The 20,927-nt window shown below is 35.6% G+C and overlaps 3 protein-coding genes and 1 long non-coding RNA gene across 6 annotated transcripts; 3 read left to right on the top strand and 1 right to left on the bottom strand.

Annotated features, from left to right (window-relative positions):
• The first annotated feature begins 250 nt into the window (after positions 1-250).
• Positions 251-4,881, top strand: LOC132173408 (protein FAR1-RELATED SEQUENCE 5-like). Its single transcript, XM_059584901.1, has 11 exons — positions 251-357; positions 455-499; positions 648-710; positions 800-910; positions 1,105-1,311; positions 1,485-1,533; positions 1,640-1,752; positions 2,097-2,142; positions 2,303-4,476; positions 4,591-4,704; positions 4,855-4,881. The coding sequence occupies exons 1-11, from the start codon at positions 298-300 to the stop codon at positions 4,879-4,881; spliced, it is 3,009 nt and encodes a 1,002-aa protein (XP_059440884.1). The 5' UTR covers positions 251-297.
• A 219-nt stretch (positions 4,882-5,100) lies between these two features.
• Positions 5,101-8,106, top strand: LOC132176132 (protein TIC 62, chloroplastic-like; the record flags this gene model as incomplete). The annotated part of the gene is made up of 6 exons (XM_059588259.1): positions 5,101-5,114; positions 5,474-5,555; positions 5,691-5,763; positions 5,852-5,962; positions 6,948-7,121; positions 7,996-8,106. Coding segments are annotated over exons 4-6 (378 nt in total), but the record flags the coding sequence as incomplete, so codon positions are not given.
• A 1,979-nt stretch (positions 8,107-10,085) lies between these two features.
• On the top strand, positions 10,086-10,972 carry LOC132176498 (uncharacterized). The gene is made up of 2 exons (XR_009439525.1): positions 10,086-10,185; positions 10,476-10,972. It is a non-coding gene; the product is annotated as an uncharacterized LOC132176498 (long non-coding RNA).
• A 1,219-nt stretch (positions 10,973-12,191) lies between these two features.
• On the bottom strand, positions 12,192-19,515 carry LOC132175844 (uncharacterized). 3 transcript variants are annotated; one of them, XR_009439462.1, is made up of 8 exons: positions 19,295-19,506; positions 19,065-19,178; positions 18,904-18,987; positions 18,417-18,717; positions 18,102-18,296; positions 17,660-17,721; positions 15,776-15,906; positions 12,192-12,987 (listed from the first exon to the last, which is right to left on the bottom strand). XR_009439462.1 is itself a non-coding variant. In XM_059587911.1 (6 exons), the coding sequence occupies exons 1-4, from the start codon at positions 19,508-19,510 to the stop codon at positions 18,691-18,693; spliced, it is 441 nt and encodes a 146-aa protein (XP_059443894.1). In that variant the 5' UTR covers positions 19,511-19,515; the 3' UTR covers positions 17,660-17,721; positions 18,102-18,296; positions 18,417-18,690. The 3 variants fall into 3 exon arrangements, 1 of the variants encoding a protein (XP_059443894.1); XR_009439463.1 differs by lacking the exon at positions 12,192-12,987 and adding an exon at positions 15,339-15,513; XM_059587911.1 differs by lacking the exons at positions 12,192-12,987; positions 15,776-15,906 and having other exon boundaries at positions 19,295-19,515.
• Positions 19,516-20,927: the final 1,412 nt, after the last annotated feature.

Below are 20,927 nucleotides of genomic sequence, written 5' to 3'. Positions count from 1 at the left end.
GTCATGTACATTCCATCATAATTGTTTACTTTTGATCAAAATTGGAGGCAGCCCCTTGAATTTATTTCCTTACCCCCCAGTAAGGAAATAAAGTGTTTTAATGTTTTATTCGTTTGACATTTATGGATGCAAATTTGTTTGCAGGTTGGCCAAACAAGGTGTTGTATTAGATTTTTCTAGTGTACCTTCTTTGGTTACTCTATCAACTAAGACGATTATATATAGATATTATTAAGGATATAAGTGATCTTCTCATAAAAGGCATAAGTTGAAGGTTTCTTTTTTTGAAACAACTTGATGGGGATAGGGGAAGAGAGCAAGCCTCCTAATCCTTCCAAACCATCTTCTTCAGCTCAGGTATCCTTGTCTTTTTCTTAACACCCTAATTATATTCTTTTACATTTTATTATTATTATTTTCAGGTGTTTTAAAGTATTGTCATTTACTTTTTCAGGAAATACCAACAACGCATTATTTTGATTGGTCGAGCTCCTTGCAGGTTCGTGATAAGAATATGTTTAGTTTAGTTTTTTTTAAAGAACCAAAAAAATCATTATGACTATGAATTTTTTTCATTATTTATATGGATTAATTTCGGATACCCAGTGTTTCTTGATTATGCTTATTATTATCTTGGAGCTACGCAGGCCCCATTTTTTGCCTCAACAGTTGCTTCTACAACTCCCAACCCCTATCTATCAAGAAGCCAGGTGAATTATAGCTATGCTTTGGATCATGTAGATGCATACATTATGTATAGGATATAAGGTTCTTATTTTCTTTCTTGGTGATGTTTCAGCATCTGTTGATCCCACCATATGGGATGCCAGTTCCACCATATGGGATGCCAGTTCCATACCCTGGTTTATTGCCTCCATGGGGAGTTTATACTCATCCTAATATGACCACGGTAATCCTAGTCACTTATATATATTACAATGCAAACACGTGCTGCAATATGACCATGGTAATCCTAGTCACTTATATATATTACAATGCAAACACGTGCTGCACGTGTGACACGATTAAGCACATCGCTGCTGCGTATAAATATTGTAAAGTTTATGAATTTGTCATCTAAGTTTTTTCCTATATCTTCTGTAGACTCCAAACCCACTACATGTCAATATAGAGTTGGAAGGGAAGGGCCCCTATGGAAATGATCGAGTTTGCACTAAAAAATCCATGGGAACTCCTGGAAGCGCATGCAATGACAGTGCTTCACATTGTTTGTCTTCCCCTCTTGCTAATAGTGTTGATAGTGATAATGAGGGTACATTAGATGCAATTGAAAAGAATAATGAGAAACAGGTACATTATATCATCAATCAATAGGGTTTGGTTTCTCAATTGATCAGTTTGGTGTTTTACGTATGCATACGCCGTAATGATTGAAATATTTATTTATAGCATTAACTTTACATTGCTCTGTTGATATGTTGTTCTTTATTTGTTGTCTTATGAAAACGTGCCAATCAATGTAGGATTCTTATGGAAGTAAGAAAAGAAGGTTTCACCATATGGTTGCAGATGGTATATTTTTCAATTTCAACCTAAATGATTCCTGCTTATGTGTGACCATCTATATTTTCATCCTCTCTTGGTTGTGATGATTTTGTACTCACTATAACTTCCGCAGGAGCCAATACACAAAGTCACACTGTTGGGGCCATTGGTGAAGCTTTAGTGCCTCCTGCCTCATTACCACTTGTGATGGGATCTGAATCTGTAATGCCTGAGCAATTGATGCAGGTATTAATGTTAGAGGTTCCCCCCACCCTCCCAATTTAATAATCGTTTCACATCCCTATTCTCAATGTAAAGTATTTATATGTTGCTTCTAATGAAAATGCTACACTTACTAAAATTTCTCCATAAAATTCCTTTCCCAAATGATGTTTTAACATTTCATAAGATCTATTATTTTGGGAAATGTTTGACCATCTTATGGGATGGTGACATATCACTTGGAAACCAATTTTAGGGGAAACTTTTGGTAAGTGTAGTATTTCTCTGCTTTTAAAGGAGAGAATATATTACATGTTAAAAGTTGGCAATGGGGTTGTTATGAACCTAACAATTCTCTGCTTACATAGATTCCAAATGACGACGAGCCATTCCTTGAAGTTGCCCCTCAAATTGGTTAGTTAGTCTTTACACTCTTTTATTAATATCATTGAGTTTCTTTCTTATAGTAAATTTTATTCATTAGTTGTTGATTGTCATTTAGTAAATGTTGTGATTCCAATCTTGTTCCGATATGTTGATTGGGTAACTGTATTTTTTTTTTTTTGTCATCTAGATGAAAATGAAGTTGTCTGTGATTTAGAGTTGGTAGACAAGGATGACAATGATGTGCAATCCAATAAGAAAGAAGCAGAACCGGAGGGAGGAATGAAGTTTAGTTCTGAAAAAGAACTAATACTATATTATAGGCGGTATGCTCAGCAATCGGGGTTTGGGGTGACATCTAAAGGAGGTAAAAATAATCCAGACGGGAGTCATAAGTACGTCACCCTCACATGTGCTCGTTATGGCAAGAAGCAAACTGATGCAATTAATATTCACAAGCCTAATCCGACAACGAAAACTGGGTGTAAGGCCAAGATCAATGCATCGTTCAGGGATGGAGCATGGTGTTTGACTACTGTTAATGTGAACCACAATCATTCTTTAAGCCCTAGTAAAACAAGATTTTTTCGATGCTATAGGAGGATGGATGATAATGTGAAAAGAAGGCTCGAATTAAACGATATAGCTGGGATAGGTGTGAGTAAGAACTTTAACTCTCTTGTTGTTGAAGGTGGAGGGTATGAGAATCTGTCATTCATGGAGAGAGATTGTCGAAATTTTATTAACAAGGCAAGACATCTTCGGCTTGGCAAAGGAGGTGCTGGAGTACTTTACGACTACTTTACTAGAATGCGAGAAATGAATGATGGCTTCTACGCTGTGATGGATTTGGACGACGACTCTAGGCTAAGGAATGTGTTCTGGGCTGATGCACGAAGCAGGGCTGCATATAAGTATTTTGGGGATGTGGTTACATTTGACACGACGTATTTGACCAATATATACAAAATGCCATTTGCTCCTTTCGTGGGAGTGAATCATCATGGTCAGTCAATACTTTTCGGGGCCGGATTACTATCAAGCGAGGATACGACCACATTTGTTTGGTTGTTTGAAACATGGTTGAAATGCATGAACGGCCAAGCTCCAGTTGCAATAATAACAGATCAGGATAAGGCTATGAAAAGTGCAATTGCAAAAGTTTTTCCTAGAGCCCGACATAGATTTTGTTTATGGCACATTATGAAAAAATTCCCAGAGAAGCTAGGATCACATGCTCAATACAAGTGTGGCTTGAAGAGTGCCATACAAAGTGCAATCTACGACTCTCAAACTTGTGTTGAATTTGATAACAGTTGGCAAGGTGTACTGGAAAAGTATAATCTTCGGGATAATGCATGGTTGTGTTGGTTATATAGTGAGCGGGCTCATTGGATACCAGCGTATTTAAAAGATACATTTTGGGCCGGAATGCAAACTACACAAAGAAGTGAAAGTATGAATGCATTTTTTGATAATTATGTGAACTCCAGAAGCACGCTGAAGGAATTTGTTGACCAATTTGACAATGCTTTGAGGAGAAAGGTTGAGAATGAGAAAGTAGCTGATTTCAATTCTTTTAATGCCACCATTCCCTGTGTATCTCATTTTTCTATTGAGAAGAAATTTCAAGAACTTTATACCAATGCAAAGTTCAAAGAAGTTCGTCAGGAGTTTAGTTGCTTGATGTATTGCAATTGCTCTCTTATTAAAAGTGAAGGTGCAATTTCTACCTACGAAGTATCTGATGAGGTAACAGTTGATGATTACACAAAAGAGCGGAATTTTTGTGTTTACTTTAATGGAGATGAATGTGAAGTTAAATGCACTTGTGGGTTGTTTGAATGTAGAGGAATCTTGTGTAGGCATGCCCTTGCTGTACTGACATTAAAGAAAGTGAAATCTTTGCCCACAAAATATTTTCTTGACCGATGGAGAAAGGATTTGAAGCGCGCATATACTCTTATTGAGAGTAGTTATAATGTCTTCAGTTGCAACCCTGATGCCCAAAGATATGATTGCTTGTTGAAAAAATGTAGTGAATTAGCAACGCTTACATCAACCAGTGAGGACTATTACATGGATGCCATGCATTGTATAGACATGTTGCTAGCGAAATACAAGTGCTCAAGGTATGAACCCAGTCCACCCTCCCATGATATTCCATGCGCATCTTCCAAAAGTAATGAAGGCATTGATGGTGTAGTAGTGAAAAGTACCAAGGTTCTTAGTCCTATAGCGGTTAAATGTAAAGGCAAGCCACCATTCAAAAGAATGGTGTCTACAGTTGAAAAAGTCGTGACAAAAACAAAAAAGAAACATCAGAGTCACAACAATGCCAACCAGAAGGGGAGAAAAAATCAGGTTGCTTATTTTTCTTCCTTTTATGAGTGTTTCACTTATTCTTACTAAACGCGTGATCGCATACAAACATTTCAAGCATATCGTAACACATTTGGTATCTTTTTTAAATTGAAGGCTTGCCAAGAAATTCAAGAAAGGGAATTTAACACAAATGAAGCTCCATTGGCTTCAATAACTGACACTCAATATGATCGCATAATTGGAACGCAGGAAACTGCTTTTATTAAGGTAAACACACTTGAAGCTCCCTGCTATTGTCAACTTACATTGTTCATTGTCATTCTCCTTTTTCCTTTTTCTTTTCTATTTTAATTTTATTCTTTAATAACTTATAACGGTTTTTTTGTTTTGCTAACTTACTAAGTTGATTTGCTGCAGGATACGGGTTTCAATCTATTTGAATAGGCGATTGAGCATGATGTTTTGTTTTTTTGAAAGCATTGCTCTTTTTTGTTCAGCTAATGCTTTAGTACATGTTACAAGAATTTTTTGGAAGCAGTGATGTTTTTTGGCTGATGGTGGTGTATAGTTTTTGCAAGTGTGGAATGGTGGGTGCATGGTTTTTGTAAGCGCTGAACATGTGGAATGGTCTACAGTATGAATTTTGGTTTCCGCTTGTGGATTTCTGCTTACATCAGGTATTCCAAATAATTGACACAAGGGCCAACATCTGCATAATTCTCTCACTTTGTAATTATGGGTTAAATAACCTTGAACCCATAGTTTTAAGTTTTCTGAACTTTGTATATTTATTCCCCTTCTCATGAATCATCATGCTCCGACTTGCCTTGTACTTGACATGGAAGGGTTTCTGAACTCAAGCAGGCCAAAAAATAGCTTTATTTTCTCCTTTGTATGCCTGAAATCTATTATTTGGGAAGATGGGAACGAAAATGCAGTTGATTTTTCCTTTTGAGGGCAGAACTTGATTAAGTCAACCAATTACATTTACTTTAAGCTTGGAAATGCTTATTTTATTACTTCTATTGCTGTGCAGCAACTGCTGCGAAAGTTAAACACTTCATTTTGCTTACCTCATTGGGAACAAACAAGGTTGGCTTTCCTGCTGCTATTCTAAAGTAAGTCTAGAAGTTTCCTCGTCACAATTTGCAGTATGTTGCTTATAGTTCAGTTTTCAACAAAAGACAAGTACTCTATGTATACTTCTTCATTAGTTTTCTTTTATTGATTGTCCTTCTCTTCTGCTTCTATAGTTTGTTTTGGGAGGTTCTGATTTGGAAAAGGAAGGCAGAAGAAGCACTGCTAGCCAGTGGACTTCCCTACACTGTGAGTGTTAATAGTATTAATTGCAGATAAGTTTGACAAATATGGGGATTTGTGGTGTCTGGTTACTCATTTAACAGTCTTTTTTCAGATAGTGAGACTTGGAGGCATGGAACGGCCCACTGATGCTTACAAGGAAACCCATAATATTGCCCTCTCACAGGAAGATACTTTATTTGGTGGCCAGGTGTCAAACCTTCAGGTATTCTTCCTGTACATTTTCCCCAAGTTGGCAATAATATTTCAGCCATGAGCACAACTCCTAAAAATGTTTTCTTTTTGACCGATTATGTATTGTATCATTCAATTCATTCAGTATTCAACAAGGCCCTGTTTATGTGACTGGAAAATGATTTAAAGCTCTCTGAATGTTGTCCTGCCACTCAATAAAAGCTGTAAAGGTGATAGCTAAGTTGCTGCATGCTCTCAGTTTCAAGGTTGAAACATTTTATAATTTCAGTAGAATCATAACGTGTGACCAGTCATCTTATCGGCAATTAAGGTCAAATGTAAATAGATATGGAAAAATATGGAATAATTTATCAATAGATAGTAAATTATGTTTAGTTTACTTGGCTGATTGGGATATAATTGAAAGTCCATATTCTTTGTGATTTTGTTCTTTTTTTTTTTCTCAAAGATTCCCCCTTTGTTTTTTTCCTTTCCCAAGTATACTTGCTAAGGAATTAAAGAGAGAATTGGAAATGATGCTTTGGATCATAGGTTTCGTTTTTTCTTTTCCAAATTTGATTTGTGTTGCTAGGGAATGTTTTATATGTTGATTGCTTTCTTAAAGTTGAAAAACTTTACTCAGCTTATATTGCATGTTGTACCCAGAAGGAAGAAAACTTTTCAATTATATTGACAAAATAGTGAAACTGAAAGATCAAATGCTAAAGAGACATCTAATTTTTATGTACTTAACTTCATTTCCAAACCAAAAGAACTTATTGTAAGTGTGAATTTGTGATTTTTTCTCACATAGTGCTTATCCGTTTATGCTTAGATGCAAATTGTAACTATGCTGGATGTGCATTCTTACTACCTGCGATTCATTCACTGCAGTGATTTATCTCTCTGAATGGTGTCTTGTCATCTTTTACTTGCATTTCTATCTGCAAAACTAATTGTAGACATCCATATCTATATTTGGTGAAAGAAACTTGTCATAATCCCATCAACAACAGAAGCAACTTCAATTGATGCAGGTAGCAGAGCTCATGGCAGTCATGGCCAAAAACTGCAGCCTTTCATACTGTAAAGTAGTGGAGGTAATTGCAGAGACATCTGCACCATTGACTCCGATGGAGGAACTTCTTGCAAAGATACCATCTCAACGTGCTGACATTTACTCTCGAAAGGTACTTTGACTTGTATTCCATGGACATCAAACATGCTTGAAATGAGTGGCTTAAGCTACTGAAGCAAAAATTTGAAAATTTGACTACTAGGGGTAATCTAAGCGGAATGTGTTTCATCATTTAGCTCTATCTACAGCTGTTTACTTACCTAAAATAATAAAATTCATTTACACTGGAGCCTAAACCTGATCTCTATGTTCCTTAATTGATTTTGTTCTGATTGTTATTGAGCTTTCAACTTTCTCATTATCGAACTCTTGTCTTCTAATGGTCTAGACTTTCTGCAACTCTTGTTTTCAAACTGTTTGAAAAGGAGAGCATATTGAATATCCTGGAGCAGAAATGGCTCCTCTCTTGTAGCCTCTCCTCCATATCCTGTCAGGAGATGATAAATCCTTTACATGGGGCTAAAGCCATGCTAAGATGGTGGTATAGAAATCTTAATGGATGGGGTTGGTCAGAGGTCCTGCTCTTAATTATGACCTATGGCTAGCTTAAGCTTAAAATAAGTGGTGATTTAACATAATATCAGAGGAGAGATCATTGGTTCAAACCATGTCTTTATAATTCACCTCTCATTTCAAATAAATATTCAATGTGTTGGACTTTACTTGTTAATGTAGAATTTGAGCCCACACTTGAGGAGTGTTAGAATATTAATTAAATGATTAAATTAACCATTTCTTATTAGCTTAAGATTTTAGGATAAATGGTAATTTAATAGCTAGGAGGTAGGGTGAATCATTGGTACCTTATCATGACTTCAATTATGAAAGATCAATCAATTGATTTTCCTATCTCATTGGATAGCTCACGAAATATTGCCAACTACTTTAGGAGCCAAAAAAAAATTACTTCCTTTTGGTGTTATCAGGATCCAGGTGCTGCAGCTGGGCCTGATTTAGCACCATCTAAGACTGTCAAATCCAAGGAAGCAAGCCCTACCATTGAGAAGGAGCCTTCCAGTGCAAAAGCGATGGCGAGGCAACCCTCTCTCCTTATTTTGTGTAAGCAGATATTCATCCTGCCGATTATATGTTGCATAAGCCATTTCTGATACTTTTCTGTTGAATCATAGATATTGGACAGTTTCTTTATGAGCTGATTTGATTTTGCTAGTTATGAGGATTTAAAGCCACCTAGCTCTCCATCTCCACTATCAAGTGGTTCCAAAGGAACTCCTTACCGTGCATCAACACCAGTAGAAGTAGTATCAACTACTTCTATGGAGATTGCTTTTATCATAAAGTAGATCTGCTATTATAATCTCCACTTTTAAGAATGAAGTATAAAATTTGGTAGTACAACTCTTTTTCTATGTTCAATCTAAATAGTAAAGGCTACGTTAAGTTTGGCAAAAAAAGTATGCTACGGGATTGCAGCCTACCAACAAGAATCAATTAAAAAAATGAAAACAAAGACGAAACAAATCCCTCCTGTAAGCAAATTAGTAACTGCTTCTGTAATTTTCAAAAGGCTTCTGTATGCAGCATATAGACGAATCTAGTGGTTGTGATGACCCTCAGTAATTCATGATTATGAAGATACCTATTTGATCCCTTCAAAACAACATAGGTGTTATGGTGGTTTACTCCTCAGTGGTTCTCATGTGGTTCTCATCTATTTTCACCCTTCAAATAAGGTGTTCTGCTACATTATTCCCATCTGCCTAAAGGTTGAAGTCAGAGTCAACATGACAAGCTGTCGAACTGATTAAGTTTGTGTCAAGAATATAAATGCTGTTTTATTTTCTTATCAGCCATTCTGAACAGCCTTGCTCTCTTTGCTTTGTTATGACCTTTTAGTGTTTATTTTTTTCACAACTAATTTTTTTTTCTTCTTTTTTAATGATTCCCACACAAAATGCGCACACTTTGTTTTCAGATATGATGACTTTAAGCCCCCTACATCCCCATCTCCTAATGCACCTACCACGTCACTCCTCCCAACATCTGATGCGGATGGTGGATTCAACATGGCTACGTTGTCAGTGAACAACATAGCTCAATCTCCAAAAGCAGATAAACCAGGGGGTAATCAGCACCATACTGGACCGAAGCCAAGACCACTTTCACCTTTTACTATGTGAGTCTTTCCTGGGATTCATCTTTGTTTCTTTTTGTTAGACATGTTTTCATGAAGGTTATCTAGAGGGGAATCTTTTCCAAAGAAGCACAAATAAACTCTAAATCCAGGATATTAGTGTTCAGCATGGAAAAATGACGATAGGACTTGGCATATTACAATACCCACTTTCAAACCAAAAACCATTATGAGAATCCAAGTTCTTATTTCTTTCCTCCAAATTTTCTCAGCAACCAAATGACCCCAAAATAGAATTACCATAAACAAAGACGAATAAAGTTAAAGCAATGGGTATCCAAGACCAACCCAAAAGACAAAAAGGATGGAAATTGGATTTGGATTTTAATGGCTTACACATCACGCATTGCTCTAGAGTTTATGTTTTTTTATGTTCCTGGTGGATCTGTAATTTTTTTGGAGTATTGGATCATTTGAAAGAGTTTCTTGATGTGACATGAATTCGCTTTTCGATACTGAGTCTTTTCTCTTACTAAATTTTTAGATGCTTCTTTTTAGCAGCCTCCTATGATGGGTGGTGACATCTTTTACTTTTTGCAGATTAAGAGTCTTCTAGGGACAAAGGTTGAGTGGCTCTACTATATTCTTCAGGCATTCAACTCTGGTGATTTAGTTCGTTATCAGGAACTATGTCATGTGCACAATGCTGCTCTGAGGGCTCAACCAGCATTAGTTGAGAATGAGAAAAAGTTGGTGGAAAAGATAAATATTCTTTGCTTGATGGAAATTATTTTCAGGTTTAGCATTTGTGCTATTTTTTTTTTTCTTTCTTTTTTGGGTTCTACCTTTGATTTGTGCCAGAGCAAAGTCTTTTCCGATACAATTGGCATAATTGATTAACTACTACATGTTTCCTTGCAGTCGGTCATCTGATGATCGAACTATACCTTTGAGTATCATTGTAGAGCGCACAAAACTTTCTATCGAGGAGGTGGAGCATCTTCTTATGAAGAGCCTTTCTGTAAGTCCCCATGCCCTTGAAATATTAATGAAGAGTAATTGATCTTTAAATGCTTTGTGAATGTTTACTACCTTTGCGACTTTCCTACTTGGCATGTTTCTTGCAACATCAGTTCTTTTGTTTAATCACTTTTAACATTATATGTTTCTCATTAAATTATCTAGGGATTGCAAAAAAACTTATTCACACCATTTGCATCAAAGAAGAAAACTTTGTTCCCTCACCAACTACATAATTTTTGTGGAACAACTTTTGATTGAATACAAACCACTGAGAGAATTTTATTGCAGGTTCATCTGATTGAGGGCCTAATTGATCAAGTTGAGGGAACAGTGCATGTATCCTGGATGCAGCCAAGAGTATTGGGGATTCCACAGATCACATCCTTGCGCGATCGTCTGGACAATTGTAACAATTCATTAATAGAAAATGGAAAAAAATTGGAAAGGCGACCCAAAAAAAAAAAACAAAATTAAAAGAGACTCGTCTTTTAAGTCGCATGGGCAGTATGGCCAGCTGTATGCTTCCTTTCTTATTGCCTATTTTTGTTGAATCCTCTTCCTGAAAGGAGCAGCCTCTTGTGCTTCATGAAGTCATCGATTCCATAGTGGCATCCCTAGAGACTAATGAAAAACGGTTGTTTTACGCTTTTGAGTGGTTTATTAGACTATGTATTTGAAATTTTTCTTACACACAATCAGATGTGATTCTCTTATTGTTGTTAGAGTGCATTTCCTTTCGTGATTATCATTTTATTCTTCTTTTATATATTGCTATGTTTGAACCAGGTGAAGGTCTTCTTGTTCAGATTCCCTTTATTCATTTTTTAAAAAAAAATAAAGAAAGAAAGAAAGTAGTGGGTGTGCTTAATAAATTGTTTGAATAGTGTTTTCGGTTGTGTTTTGAAAGGAGTAGACTGCTGGTCACAACTTCTGCAGAAGTTGAAGGTCTGCTGGTGTTGTTGAGAATCTTTGGTTGTATAGATTTCTTTTGCTGGTGGATTTTTTTTTTTTTTTTTTTTGAGTCTGAGAGTGTAATTGATATAGTTGCTTTATAGATACTGCTGTTTTGTGCAAGTAGTTATATGGTAAAGGCCATTTTGGTTGTAAGAGTCTGTTTTTTGAGTCTGTAAGGTGTTGTATAGCTGAGTTATCAGGAGGCTTCTTGTTTCCTGGAGTTCTAGCTGATTTGCAAGAGTGTGTTGTTTTTTTGTTGGTTAATGAAAATTTCATTCATTCAGACTTTGAAATTTAAAGCACAAATCTGTCTAGTTTATATGCATATGATCTCAAACTGTTTATGAGTAAATCAATCATTGACAAGAAGTACCCCTACACCATTCACTGTGAAAAAAAAGCCAAAAAAATATTGAATTCCATCTTACTCTTTTAAGATACGTGTATTAGCATTTGCATAAACCACATAAAAGATTAAGTCAACGAAAGGAATATAATGGATGATCCAAATTATATGCAAAACTTAGAAATTTCTTCAAGATATCGATAACAAAAAGATAATTGCATATACTTACATGCACTGCTTCTATTACTTCTATACATAATTTCTGCGTTCTAATTTTTAATTTTTTTTAAAAATTCTGAAGTTCCAAAATCTTTGTTATGTTTTCCTCCGATCAATTGAACAATTATAAAAGCTCTCTGCAATCAAAAGGGCTCTGACCATGGAAAATTCAGCAAGTCAGTAATTCACATTACAAATTATAGATGATCAATCAAAATTTGCAATGGATCACTCAATTTCAAATTGAAAAAGAAAAAGCGCTAAACCCCAGAAGCTGATAAAGTGTAATACACACTAATTAATGTTCAGGGTGAGAATACTTCAAGAAAACAGAGAGAACAATCAAATGGGTCAAAGAAACAATATGGAAGAACTGCAAAAGGAATAAAACAGAAAAATTTGAAGAAGTGGATCATGGTGATTTACCAGTGGGAGTGATGGTAAATCACCCACTACTTTCTTTGATACTATGAAATTTCATAGAGCATGCCCAAAGACCTTGCTGCAGCTGCATGAAAAGATCATATATGTGGATGAAGTCATGATAAAGATAAAAGGCAATTTTGGGTTGTGTAGAAGATGCTATTTAATGACTTCTGTTGGTGTTCTTCAAAAGTATAGTTTTAGATTGGAGTACTTGTGATCCAGTTTATACTGGAGTATTTATTGTAATTGTTTTGTTTTGTTATGAAAGATAGAATTGACAAAATAGCCTGCACATTCTCCTTAATTATAATGCCATCCTTTTAAGAGGACAAGAAAAAGCTCAATCCTTATGTCCTACAAGTTGTAATGAAGTAAAAGATTGGTCTGTCAATCTCACTAAATCAATGGACTTAATGCCTCAGGCATTCATGCAAGCCATCAAAAATCCCATCACATAAAAGCAATATGCAACAAATCGATTAGAAGTGAGGGAAGGTTCAAAATGTATACACTACACAAATTTATGGAATGGTCGAATTTCTAAATTTTTTTGCTCCGAAAGCTATATGAAAAGGCTCAATTCTTAACATCATTTTATCAACACTAGTATTGTTGTACCCAGCTTCACCCCATACTTCATACTAAAGAAGTTGTAATTCCATGGACCATTATCCAGAATCTACAAAGAAAACTCATTCTACAAATATCTTTGATTCCTGAAACTGCATACTTGAGCACCCTTTATAGCATTCGATATCTTCTCTTCTTTATTCTCCATGCTCTCTTTGTGCTTTCCCCATAGCACTGAGTAAAGCCCCACAACAATCAACACATAAGCACATGCTGCACATCAACCTGCATAGGACAAAAAATAAAAAATAAAACTCAGCAGCAGCACTCAATCTGAAGCCAATCACACATCCCCAATATCAAATAGCACAAAAACTAACATAAAGTTCCTCATTTTAGCTCACACGCATTTCGAAAACTCACAAGAAAGTGAAAAAACCATGAATCCTTGCATGCCTGACTTTCACAAATAAAAATTTCACATATTCATCATTCATAATTCCTCACTCTAGCTCATACCCAGAAACAAGCTCCCACTCTAGACTATGTGAGTCAATTGTGTCAACCGTGCATGCATTACATGATTGCAAGGTTTATCATAATTTACTTAATGTTGGAGCATATATTTGTCTACTACTTTGTCTCATGTGCCAAATGGTGATTTCTCCCTACATTGGTAGCCATGACCATGACTGGCCAGGGAATGGATCCTTCTATCGTGACATGGACTCTGGGGGAGAATGTGGCGTGTTGGCTGAAACTATGTTTTATGTCCCTGCTCTTGTTTTTAAGCTACTGTGGCCAAGAGTGTTGATGTCTGCTGGTGTTGTGACAGCTGCTATGCATCTTTGGAGCTTCATGAACTGAAGCTGATACAGGGAAGCACTCACAGAACCAGTCCACATTCTTCCATAGCTGCGTTTCTGCTTTTTGGTTAGTTTGTTTGTAAGCTTTTGGTTTTGTTTGCTCATACTATTGATAATCTGGTGTTCTGATTGATTGTGACTATTTGAGATGGAATAATTTTGGTGATCCAACTGTACTGAAAGTCTTTTGTGAGCTTAGATTAAAAGGAATTTAGTAGTCTGAATTGACTCAAGTATATTACAAGTTCTAAGGAAATTCTGATACAAGAGAGTATGAAATGCTTGAGCCCTGTAACCAGCCTTCAAGGCTGAGAACAAAGTCGACACACTGATAATCATTCAAGCTACACTTTCTTTTATTTGACAAGTCTCCTCCAAAAAAAATTTCTTGATAAGTAACAACATAAACTTGAAAATCTTCATAATTACAGTACACACATTCTTTAGTCACCTTTCTTTTTTTTTTTGGGTCTCATTATCCTTCATTTGGTTTCCAATCAAATGTGAGGAAATGATGCAAGTTCACATTGATCTTCCCCTTGGTAATTTCGGTCATCCATTTTTCTATCATAAAAATGAATTAAGAATCAAAGACCACTTTCGAAATCCTTTTTTGGGTAATTTTTTATATCCTTATGTATTCCACGTCTCATCAATCAAAAGGGAGTTTCTGGATTTTTCTATCCCTTTTTGCGGTAATTACGACACTTCCTTTGCTGATGATCTATCTGAATGTTGATTTTATGAAAATAAAGTGATGTAATAATTATATGTGATTTTTGCTAAGTAGTTAGGAACTCTAGGAAAGGCCTATACTATATTAGCACATGAGGCATATTATAGATGAAAAGTAATTTACAAAAACAGAGTACAATGGAGCATTGCATTGAAGAGATCGAGAGGAAGGAGATTGAGATTCTTCTAGGTTGTGGGTAAATGCTGTTTACTCTAATAGAAGCTATGTATAAGTATTTGAATTGAAGAATTTGAAGGGCATTCTTTGGTTGTTTTGATTTAGTTAAATGATTTCCAATAGCTTTCCAATAGAGCTTTTACATTATAATTTTTTTTTTTTAAAAAAAAGAAAACTGCACCATAGGCTAGTATTCATAACATGTCGTGGAGAAGAAAGCTATTCTGCAAGAAAACTTGATTTAAGGCTATATTGACATACCAGTTCACAAAATCGTTTGAAGCTACCAGGCTCCTCAGGCAAAACCGTTGCAAGCACAGCCTCCTGTTGCCGACCAACATTAGCTAGTTCAGTCACCACTCTCAGTTTATCGAAATTCATGTTCGCTCCACTAGTTATAGCTACAACATTTTCCCCCTTGAGGCCATAATATTTGCAGTATGCTTCAGCTCCAGCAAGGGAAAGAGCACCTGCTGGTTCTAAAATGCTCCTTTTCTCCTCAAACATGTCCTATAACATGCAATAAGATTACAAATCCTTTTTTTATAAGTAATATTGTATATCAAAAAGAGCAGAGGGGCGCAACCCTAGTACAAAGGGAATATACAAGAGAACGCCTAAGACGAAACAGAAAAGAGAACAAAGAAATCAGAAAAGCAAATCCTAAGAGTTGAACTGCCTTGTATCTTTTTGAGGGTTTAAGCTCTCTATTAAAATGTAGAACACAGAGTTTCATCTACCACACTATCTTACACGGTTACAAACTTCAATGCATAACCATTATTTAGAAACAAAGAAGCTTGTACACAATCTAAAACAAGAAAGTAGCCTCACCTTTATTGAAGCGTCATGGCTTACAAGGACTACACCATCTACCAATTCCTTGCATATGCGGAAAGGTTCTTCACCAACTTCTTTGACAGCAACACCATCTGCAAAACCTCCAACCTGGTATAATATCACTCGTTGACCGTGATGTAAAGATAATGCCATTGCATTTGCATCAGAGGGCTCCACCCCAATAATCTTTACCTGTATCAAATAGCACAAAAACTAACATAAAGTTCCTCATTTTAGCTCACACCCATTTCGAAAACTCACAAGAAAGTGAAGAAACCATGATTCCTTACTCAGCTAAAATGTCCAAAACATAGAATATAGAACCAGTTCAAGTAAATCGTAATACTATGAACATGAATTCATAGTTGCTACTTTCAGTGCCTACTTGGTAAAATGATGCTTAAAAAGAAGAATATTACAGAAAAAAGGCACTTTGGGGATGCATTACTATTACCTTGAATATTGAAGCCCAATAGTAGTCATAACGGCACCAAAACTTACTTCTCTCAAGGGGGTAAAACACATGCTTGGCTTTATAATTGAACAGTCCAAGTTCACAGGCCTTAGCGGACCTAAGATCCACACCTTCAAGCAAATTATACTTTATTACAGCTCACATGATGCTTAGAATTTTGAAATGAGATGAAATACTTGATCAAATGAAACTTACACAGAGCAAAAGTGTAACAAGTAATGACATTCTCAAAACAATAAAATGAAACAAAATGGACATAAACTATATCGCATGTGTTTACCTAATCAGAGTTCATATTTTCAGAACAGATTGATTATGGTAAATTTAAATGCATTAACTGAAATTCTGTTTTTCAATATTATCTTTGATCCTCTTCAAGAAGGTGAAAAATCACTTATCTCTCATTAATCAAAATTAGTGCTGCAAATATCAAAAAGTTCATATGTATAGTGTCACAGTTTCCACATCCAATCCTAAGATCTAATCTTAGATCTACGGGATGGAGACAATGGAATTAAAAAGTAGTGCTGTATAGATCAAAAAGTTCAAATGTGAAGTATCACAGTTCCCATGTCCAATCCTTAAGGTCTCATCTTAGATCTACATGCTGAAAAATCAGTTTAAGATAAGCCATGACATGTGAAATGTCCAATAAAATTAGTTGCAAAGCATCAGCGGTTTGAGAAAATGGAGCAAGTGCATCAATCATCAAGAAGAAAGAATGAGGTAGTCGCAAACACAAGAATGGTTTAAAGAGAATAAAAAAAATAACAGGAAACATACAACAGACATAAAGTTCATCTGCTACACTTTACTTCGTAAGACAGCAGATGACCACCACATCAAAAGTGTACTGAAACTTTAAGAGTTGCATAAGAAACCACAACAAAGAACAACAAACGTCCTACAACTATAGTTGTTTTTCAAGATTAACAATTTGACATAGTTTCCATAGCTAATTCCAAATAGACGGCTTGTGTTAACCTTCCCAAAAACCCAACTTAACACAGTATGATATATGGTGGAGAACCTCCTCTCAGTCATCAGAAATGGGTTCAACAAAACCACGACAGAACTTTATATCACTGTAACAGCAGTGCAACTGTATCATGCTTTGTTTCAAAAACATGTAACTGAACTCTTTCCCTATTTCTCATTATCTGACAAGTTCACCGATGTTTCAACTTTTGCTGACATTGTCAAAAACATAGTTTAATAGTTCTCATAATTCAGCACACTATTAAAAGTAATATTTTCACATATGGGCCTTCAGCTGTTCAGCACTACCAGCAAAACCTATGTTTGGTTCGCGAGAAAATTAAGGGAAATTAAATGGTTCATAATTACATCCCATCAAACCAGATGTAAGTCAAATCAGGCACAAATTACATTTTCTTTTGCTAACATGCATTTTCTAAGCATTCAAAGCACCAAAACCACAAAAAAAAAAAAAAGAGTACATTTTTAGAAGCTCACTAATGGAGACTATCTTGCATTGAGAGGGCACGGAAATTGGGCTGCTAATTTGTGAATTCGCGGCGAAAACTGCTACAAAGCCAACCAGAAACAACATGGAAAAGAAGATAATGATAGGGAAGAGAAGGGCCAGCCAAGACTAACCAAAGCTTAAAGCCATGCACATTTTGGCATAGGTCACTCAACGTCCAAACCAAATTACATATGATTGAAAGCTTTTGTTCCTCATGCACATATATGACACATGGCAATGATTCCAATCTACTAAATTGATTACATTTTGAAGTAAGATCAGCTTCTTATATAGGCTAAAGAGGTCATAGTTGAATTCATTTCAATTTCACCTATTCAACAAAGGTATGTATGAATTGGTAGTTTGGTACTCACAGCGGAAAAGCAGAAGGGTGTTGCAGAACCAAAGGTCAAGAGAGGAGAAGCCAATGATTTCCCTAGCATAAAGAGAAAAAATAACAAAAACTAAAAAAAGTTAGAATGAGACAGTGAATGATTATAGCTATCTGCAAAGAACTATTTAGCATTCAGAGCCCAAGACATTTAACTTCGCATCTGACCTTTAGTTAATTATAAAAAATAAAAAATAAAAACTAAATTCTCATACATATCCACTATCAATCTTTTGGTCAAAAAACTTCCTTTAGATTTTCACAGCCTAACTAATTTAAGTTCAAAGATGTTGCACAACAACAAATCCATAGAAAGAAGCTATTTTTTCCTTTTGTTGTTTAAGATGACAAATCACTTCTACTACACAGAAATGAAACAGTCGAAGCAAATCCCATTGGCCAAGACTGTTAGCAATATTTATTACCTAGTCCTTTTTTAACGTCACCAAAAGAAAGAAAAGAACAACTTTTGACGATGGGTCAGCCACAATGACATCCTGCTAAAATCAAATTCAAACCCCAAAACTGCAAAAACCCATCAATCTTCATTCATCACCCTTTCAACAACACTGCCCCCAAGCTCCAAGACCTTCCAACATGTTCCATCATTCATGAGATCCCTACAAGAATTTAAAACACTTAACCCTTAACAATATAAAAATGAAAAAGAACAAAACATGCTAAATAACTGCAATAATTGATTTGGAAATACATGGTAGGAACGGTAAATAGATAGGTACCTCTTGTAGTCGAAAGTGGCGTCCATCTTTTCAACGCTTAATAAAACCATACAAAAATCATTCCACAAGTTCAGTACTTACAAAAACCATACACCATTCCAACTATTCCATACTTACAAAAACTATACACCATTCCAACTAATTGATACTACAAAAACTGTACACTACCATTAGACAACTACATACTCAAAAGGTAGTATCATCTACTAAAAGCACTAGTTGAACAAAAAAGAGTAGTGCTTTCAAAAAGAAACAAAACAGCATGTTCAATCGCCTAGTTGAAGAGGTTGAAACTTGTAGCCTGCAGCAAAACAAATTTATAAGTTAGCAAATTAAACAAACTTGCCTAAATTATAAAAGGCTTTAAAAAAAAATACGGGAGACAAGCAAGTAAATAATTTCTTTTCACAATGGACAAAAAAATATATATATATTGAGACTAGGAGAGAGACACAAAAAATCTAGGTTCTTATAAGCAAAACATTACACAATCAAAAGTGCCACCACCATCAGGTGCTAATGCCAACTTCTCCGTCCCAGCTGCAATAAGCTTTGTGATTTCTTGTGAACCCTACAAGCATTTAATAGTTTTTACACTTACAAATGTATAAATCAAAGGCAATGGAGCTTCTACAATTTAATGTGTACCTGAGCCATTACACTATCTTCAGTTCCAATTTCCCGACCGTGATGAATACAAGTTGTCGAATTCAATGGAACTTCACTTGTATTCATTCCTTCTTCTTCTATTGATTCACAGGCCTTCAATTAAATAAAGTACCAAATGTGTTACAATATGCATGAAATTTTTGTGGATGCAAAACCAATTTTAATAAGCATAATTAAGCACACGTAAAGAAAGAAAAATAATGAGAAACCTGATTTTTTCTTCTCTTCTGTTTCGCAAGGAATTTATTCCGTTGTTTCTTTTTTGCTTGTTCCACAATCCTTTTAGCTATAAGCACCTTCCTTTTTGATAGTCGCACCTTCCTTTGAGTTGCCACACTACCTTCATTACGTGTAAAGAATGTAGCACATTTGCAGTGAAAGGAAGGTTGACTGGATTCAAAACTTGAGCCTCTGTGTTTCAGCATTAACATCTCCAAACCATGCATGACCTCCATGCAACGCTCATGGCTTAATGCTGCAGCCACTGCTATTGGAAGAAACATATCCACCAAGTTGTGAAATCTTTCTGAGTCACGGTTGCCCATTGTCTCTGAAAGATAATCATCATGTTGACATTATTAAGAATTTAGAATAGAAAAATTGAAATCCTACGGTCCCAAAGAAATACTTTACTATCAAACACGTTATCCCGAAAGTAATGAATAAAACAAACATATGGAAACTCCACTTTCTATCTCTATAGAAACATACAGTAAGGCCCTTTTAACATAAGTAGAAAAACAACCCCCACCTTCTGTCTCTCACTATATAAAGGTTGACAATAATGGAAGTGTTACATGTGCCATTTTAGGTTTAAGTTTTATTTACCCAATCTTGATTGTCCTTTGTAGTGTCACTAGCTTTGAAGGGTTTAGGCTGATTTCTCCAGTTATATAGCTTATGCATGTCATGTGCTGCGTTGTTTAGTATATTGGAGGGGTGATTAATGTCTTTCTGGATTTTTTTCATGAAAGTAATTTGGTTGGTTTTAGCATGATTTCAATATTGACTTATAAAAATAGCTATAAAACTTTCATGACACTACAAATTTAAACCAATTTCGAAAAATAAACCCCTAGGCCTCCGTCCAATGACCAATAATAAGATCTAATATAAAATTTATTCTCATCCCAGTAACTTGCACCACATCAAATAAATCAAAGTTTTCAACAGATTCAAGTAAGTCTAGCAATAAATATACAATTAATTTGAATAAGCAACTTCATTAACAAACAAACCAAGAACACATCAACAACTAATACAAGCCTGATTAACAGACTGAAAACAGCCAAATTCAGGAGTCCAAAAAACAACAAACAACAGAAAACCTCTAGCCAACAGCCCAAAACAATTAAACCAAACCCTTACAGAGGGTTAAACAATAGCCTAAAATCACAAACAAAAACCAACAAAACAGAGGAAAAATACCCTATCCTCAAACAAGCCACATATAAAATCTGCAGCAACACCACCTTACTCTTTGGCTAAGCAAGAGCCAAAAACAAAAAGCTGCAAGAAAGAGAAAATTTATTTCTACAAATAGGTACCTTCAAAATGTGGTAATTACAAGCCTGAGCTAGTCCTATTTAAAGCAAGGAAACAAGAAAGCAACTCCAAAAGATAAAATATTTCTTAATGTCCTAAATGTGTCCACATCAAGGGGAACATGGTAAAAAATCCATGCTGTAAGGCATGTCCAGAGCCACTTACGCATCTCTATTTTTTTTTTTTTTTATTGAAATAGAAGGCAGAGAAGGAAGCTGCCTTTAAAGAGGCCCTCTCTGCTCACCAAACTGTGGAAGATCTGGATGTCTGCCCTTGCCCACATGAAAATGGGTGAAG

This window comes from Corylus avellana, chromosome ca3 (genome assembly GCF_901000735.1).
Source record: "Corylus avellana chromosome ca3, CavTom2PMs-1.0".
Classification (NCBI taxonomy): domain Eukaryota; kingdom Viridiplantae; phylum Streptophyta; class Magnoliopsida; order Fagales; family Betulaceae; genus Corylus; species Corylus avellana.
Note: the sequence above shows the minus strand (reverse complement) of the source record. Positions and strands in the feature narration are given on the sequence as shown.